Source organism: Octodon degus, unplaced genomic scaffold (assembly GCF_000260255.1).
Source record: "Octodon degus isolate 3935 unplaced genomic scaffold, OctDeg1.0 scaffold00080, whole genome shotgun sequence".
Taxonomy (NCBI): domain Eukaryota; kingdom Metazoa; phylum Chordata; class Mammalia; order Rodentia; family Octodontidae; genus Octodon; species Octodon degus.
In genome coordinates, this window is record NW_004524656.1 from 4,304,146 (window position 1) to 4,310,267 (window position 6,122).

The window sequence follows — 6,122 nt, forward strand, 5'->3', positions numbered from 1 at the left end:
CATGTGGATGAGTCACGGCCATTGCTTGGCCAATGTGCTCTCTGTGAAAGCCTGAGAGAATGTTTTCGCTCCATGCGACTCTCCTTAGGTACACTCTACATCATCGATCACTTTCCTCTTTGGCCCCATAATCCCCTTGATCAGAAAATTTGGGACACAGGACATATGAGAACTTGTACTGTTTTTTTTTTTTAAATTTATTGAGAAACAAATAGAAATGAGACAGTTTCAAAACTGATTAGTAGGACAGTTTCAGTAATTAATGCATTGCATATTGTCTTCGTAGTAGTTATTCATAGTACAAGATGCAGACATGATATTCTGTCCACAAACACTGTTAGTACAAATCTTTCTTCTCATTGAATTAAGAGAACGTAGCTGTATATCTATCCTATTTTGAATATACAGATACAAAATGGTCCTTCGTTTGTATCCCCTTTTTTGTTTAGTTTTGTCAGAGATGGGTATTCTATTGTCATTTAAATATTGTAGGTGCATGAATTCAGCTTCTGACATTGCCGGTCCTATGGATAGCCCACTACTATTATGGAGCTTACTCTGTCGTGAGCTGTGAAGCTGGCTGGGGCCTCCACCTCCTGGATGTGCTTTCCTTTCCCCCAAGCAGTGCCATTGTGACCAGAACAAAGTGAATCCCAATCTGAGCCTCCCAAGCAGCTGTCCTCCTCTCCCTTACTCAGACACAGCCCCAGGAGGGAATGGGTGCCCACCTGGCCCCTTTCACGTGAATTCACTTGCTTTGGCCCACCTACCCTCCTCCCTTACACGGGAAAGTGGCTTACACCAAAGGTTTGCCCTGATGGTCTTTATGTGCATGTGGGGAACAGGCATGGGTGCTCTTCCAGGACTCCTGTGGATCTGTCCCTCCCAACAGTGTGCGGATCATAACAGATTAAAGCGCAAGGCCTTTCCCTTAGGACAGCCCTGTGCCTCTCTTGACTTCATGTTACTCTGACATACAAGCAGCTGTGATTTTCTTGAAACTCTCCAAAGCAGAGATCTGGTGGTCAGCTCCAAGCCCCTCGGTGGTGGTTCTCCTTGACATCAAGCCCTTATCCCTGTTGCTACAGTCTCAGCTGCACTGTCCTGGCTCTATCCAATGGACCCAGGGAGAGAGAGCCCTGAGCATGCCCACACTGGCACATCCTCTCCACTCCTAAGTGCCACATGTGCCACCTGAATGAGGCCCCCAAGGAGCCGCCTGAGCCTGGCTCTGGCTCCTGGGCCCCTAAGAAGACAACTCAGAATTGCCCCAGTGCAACGCCAACAGTGGTTTTCGCTGACAGCTATTGACTTCATTTTATTCTTTGCAGAACATAGAACCATAAACAAGAAGAGGGACACTGAGAATAGCCTGATATATCTGAAAGGGCTTGACAATGGTCACTTGTGGACCATGCCAGCTTGTTTTAATCTTTGGGTTTGCTAGGATGGGAGGATTTCCTCTCAACAGGCCAAGTAACCCCATGGGAAGATGGTTCAGCACCAACTGTTTTCCATCAAGCCAAGGAGAAAAGACTCCATGCTCACTGCAGGGAGGGCTCAGCAGGCTCTGTCCCTGGGGTGGCTGGGGTTGTGTCATCATGACACCTCATCCTTGTAGCTGGCCCGACCCGCTGTATTTGTTCTCGCTAACCTGTCATGTTGCCTTATCTCGCTTCTGCTAGGATGTGAGCATGTGCAGGACTTGATCACTGGTTGGGTTTGTCCAGGCCAGGCAGGGTGCAGCTATACCCACCCACTGAATTTACCTTCAGGATCATCCTTGTACTTCCAGCCCTGTCCTTGTTGCCTTGGGCCCCAATGTTTTGGAAAGTACCAGAGGATTATGCTGCATGGCTCAGAAGAGTGAGAAAGCGATGCCCTGAAGCATGAAATTCAGCCAATACGAGAAGCAACTCACAGATACAAGTCTCCTTCCATGCTGTGGACCGCAAGGCAAGCCAATCATTTCATTGGGCCTCTGCAGACTGAATAATCAGATGTGCTTGGTACATCTTTCGGGGCAGCACCTAACACACTGTTGCTCACGTGCTCTGCCCCTTGCCAATCATTCTCTTCACACATCTCCTTTGGATTGCTAACCCTGCCTTAGCGTGTAAACTTTGGCCTTGACCTGTTTTCCAGGAAGTCCAACTCAAGACAATTCTTACACTTCCCTAGTGCCAAATACCCTGTTGTGTGTGACTATCACTTGAAGTCTTTACAAAAAGTTATCTGCAGTTGAACAATGCAGCCTTGAGTGGACAGGCAGGAAGGATGGAATAATTTGCCTAAGAACATGCAGCTAGTGCGTGCCACATTGATATGTTAGCCTAGGTCTGTTTAAAGTCAGGATTCATGTTCTCTCAGGTCATGAGTCCTGAAGTCGGCAGACCCAAACTGAACTTACAGCTCATGAACTGTGTCAGGTCATTTAGCCCCTCTGAGTCTCCAATTCCTCATCTGCATAAGGGGAAGACTTCAATGTGTTGACCTCTAAAGCCTTGTCCACTGTGGACATTCAGCCACTCCCACTGTCTCATGAGGGCCCCTCCACTATTACTCTGCGAGAAGTTTCTAGCACAGCCTAGAGAATGGGTCCTAGAGGATGGATCCAGGCCCAGGACCATGATAGTCCTAGAGAAACACTTTGGCAGATATTGAAGTCTCACCAAGGGAAGCTGGGGCATCACATACCTGCCAGGGCCAACCCCAGTGGTGCTTGTACAGGCTTCAGTGTGACAGGCTGTTCCCTCTTGCCCAGGTAGCTCCTACCCACTTTGCAGAAAGCAGCCCAACCATCCTCTTCTGAAGGGAAGCCTTCCCTCCTCAGGGTTCACCTCTCCAGAAGGGACCCTCTCACTCTATGCTCTAGTAACTCCTACACTCTGCCACTTTTGCACATAACAGAGTTTGTAACTGCATATAAATACAATCATTACTGTCCTGCTTCCTAGGATGAAAAAGTCCTGAGAACAGGGTCCATGTTTACTTTTCCCCCATTTAACTCTAGAAGAATAGAAAACATTCAATAAGTAGTTATTAATCAGTTAATTAGTACCATATCTCCAAGTTCTAATGAGCTCTGAGATCAAGGCAGCCATGGTTTTGCTTGAAAGATGAGCTGGGGGTGAATTTTAACATCCTTGTCTGATTGCCCAAGTCACTCAGTATGTAACTGCATGTCCTTGAGTCCTGGGCTCCTTTCCCTCTCCTGCCAGCCCCTGTCACAGCTCATTAGGGGGCTAATAAGGACATGACTGTGCACTGACTCCACCATCCCTAAAGTCACCCTACCAGGCACCAGGCAGCCAGTGCGTACTGGAGAACCAGGCTCAAGGTGACCTAGTGGTGATAAGATAAGGAATGCCTGGCAGTTCCGATTCCTGTGGCTAACTTCCTAGCTGAGCCTTCATGGTGGGACCCCACCAGGAAGAGTGCTGTAGGAGGAGACTGGGACACAGAGAAAAGCAGCAGATCCTTTTCTCCAGAAGTGCATGCGGCACCATGAGGTGTGCTCCAGTCTCAGACAACAAGGGGCCCCTACTGCAGCCTTGACCCTGACCCTACCAGCTGCCAGGTCCTTCCCAGGTTCCCTAGGCCTCCTGTTGACTTACCAGCTGCATTTGCAGCCTCCTTTGCAAGCAGGCCCTCCTTCTGAGCCAGCCCCCTTTGGACGCTGGTCACCCCACACACTTTGCAATTCCATGCACAAGGCTTGCTATTTTACCCCCTCAGTGTCACGCAGATGCCATATGGGCCACTGGGAAGCCCCTATACATCCTCCCTCCTCAGCTCTCCAACATCTCTCCCACTGCTCTCCTCTATGCAGAGCCTTTTCCAGCGCACTGTCAGGGAATGCTCATTTAAACTCCAACTACTATTTGTATTCTCAAAGACTGGGATTTTAGAATGTTATCTCAAATTCCAAATTTGGTACATAGAAGGCATTAAAATCATCTTATCGTCAGAGGTTGCTGAACAATGAGGATATGTTCCGAAAAATGAGTTGGAGGGCGGTGCTGCTGTGGGGCAGAGTGTATGCACACAAAGTAAGACGGCAATAGCATCCCTAGGCAATGCAATCTACGAAACCACTGTCATATACGCAGGTCGTTGTTAACCTAAACATCATTACACAGCATGTGATTGCAATTCAAGAAATAAAGGGATCTGGGCTTCAATCCCAGCCTTGTCTCATATTAACTGCATGACTCTGGACAAGCCATTAAGCTCTGTGAGCCTCAGACTGCTCATTTATAAGGAGGGGGGATAACAAGTGGCCAGAGGATTAGGGACCATGCTTGGAAAGCTCTGTGTACATCAGGAGGCTGGGAGGCCGCCGGAGCCCCTCTGCTCCTCTGCCCTTGAGGGCACATGGAGAAGGAGGCTAGTGCAAGGCCACACAAAGGACCAAGCCTGCGCTCTCCACGCAGCAACTCCATCACCTGTTCCAATCATCAGAACTAAGCTGGCGAAACACGGACAGTGAATTAGTGAGGATTTAATTAATTTTTGCAGTTGGTAATAGTGTGTACAAAGAAAACAAGAGATTTCCCTCTAGAAGAACTTTCTACACCTTTGTTCTAACCTGACGGAAGACTGACATTCTCAGATGCTCACCTGCATTTCAATCAAGTCTCCACATACACCCTGGAAACCTGCAGCGCATCCAAGAGCACCTTGACCCTCAGTCTATAGAAGGACAGCAGTGACAGCAGCGGGAGGTACAGGAAGTAACAAAGTAACCACCACTGTAACCAGTGCCTCTGACAGTCATCCCTTTCCCCTGTTATTTAATCATGTATCCCTTGACAGTGTCTCTCAAGTATCAAAGACAGTGGATGTAGATGTTGTCTACCTTCCCAGGCCCGTCCAAGCTCTGCCGGTGCAGGGTGGTGGTGGTGGTGAGCAGCAAAACCATCAGAATAAATTTAATAAAGCATCTGGATTATCCAAAAACAGAAGCTACACTCCTGCATCCATGGTAATGGGTCCAAGCCAAGCCAATGGTTTATTCCAGGGCAGGACTGGGAGGGCCACGGGGCAGGGGTCTCAGGGGTCTCATTTATCACAGCCCCAGTGCCTGGCTCCATGCCAGCTCCCTAGTTTTATGAAATAAAGGGACAAATGAATGAAAGAGGTATGAATGAGAGAGCGCGTCACTGCAAGCCTCAATGAACACGCAGCACAACCGTACACCCTTCCATCGCCCCCCACCCATCCACATGCAGATCATGCCTACTCTTACCCGAGCAATCAGCTCCCCGACCATGCCCGTCCAGGTGCCATTGGCCTCCGGCACACCGTACACACCATCCCCGACCAGGCGTATCTTGTAGTTGAACCGGAGGATCTCAGCCAGCTCCTTGAGCATGTCCACGCAGAAGCCTTCGTAGCGGTCATTGCCTTCCATCTCCTGGTGGTTCCCCTTCAGCATTAAGTACGGGTTTTCCTGCAGCAAAACTGGGCAGCTGTCATTCTCATCTTAGCTCTGGCATCTTGCCACATAGGATAGGGAGGGCCCATTGGGGTGTGAAAGTTGGGGACAAGATGGGGTTCGTGTAATGGGGCTGCCTTCCCTTCACCCACTCTTCAAAGCACTCCTTCCTCTGCTTCTCTTACCAGCAACACTCAATGGCATCCCCCATGGACAAGGTCAAATAACCGTTCAAGGTCATCACACCCTTCCATCCCTTCTCTTACTCTCTCTCTTCCTTTTGCTTAATGCCTAGACCTTCTGCTGGGAAATATAGGGGATAGGGGACATTAGGATGATTACAATAAGAACATGACATGAACCTCCATAACCCAAGCCAGAATACCAGGAAGAGGGAAGGTGGCAAACTGTCCAGGGAAGGCTAAGAGGAGGTGGGAGCCACATTGGGCTCTGGAGGACAGAACGATACTGACAGATGAAAGAGGTAGCACTTAAGGGCATAAGGGTCAGGAGAAAGGCATGATGGGGCATAATCCCAGGTCAGAAGGAGACCCACTCACATCCCCCCTTAGCTTCTCTACTTGGAGATTGGGTGGTAAGGGAGGAGAGCTTAAAATGATAAGTTAGGGGTTAGGGCCCATGTAGGCCTCAGTGCCAGGATGAGGTGACTGCAAATTATATA

General features: G+C 49.0%; 1 protein-coding gene across 1 annotated transcript in view; it reads right to left on the reverse strand.

The window, feature by feature from the left end:
• Grik4 (glutamate ionotropic receptor kainate type subunit 4) overlaps positions 1-6,122 on the reverse strand; it is a 362,522-nt gene that overhangs the window by 76,523 nt on the left and 279,877 nt on the right. The window contains exon 12 of the mRNA XM_004636401.2: positions 5,252-5,455. Within this exon, the coding sequence (XP_004636458.1) occupies positions 5,252-5,455 (204 nt within the window). The remainder of the gene's footprint in view (positions 1-5,251; positions 5,456-6,122) is intronic.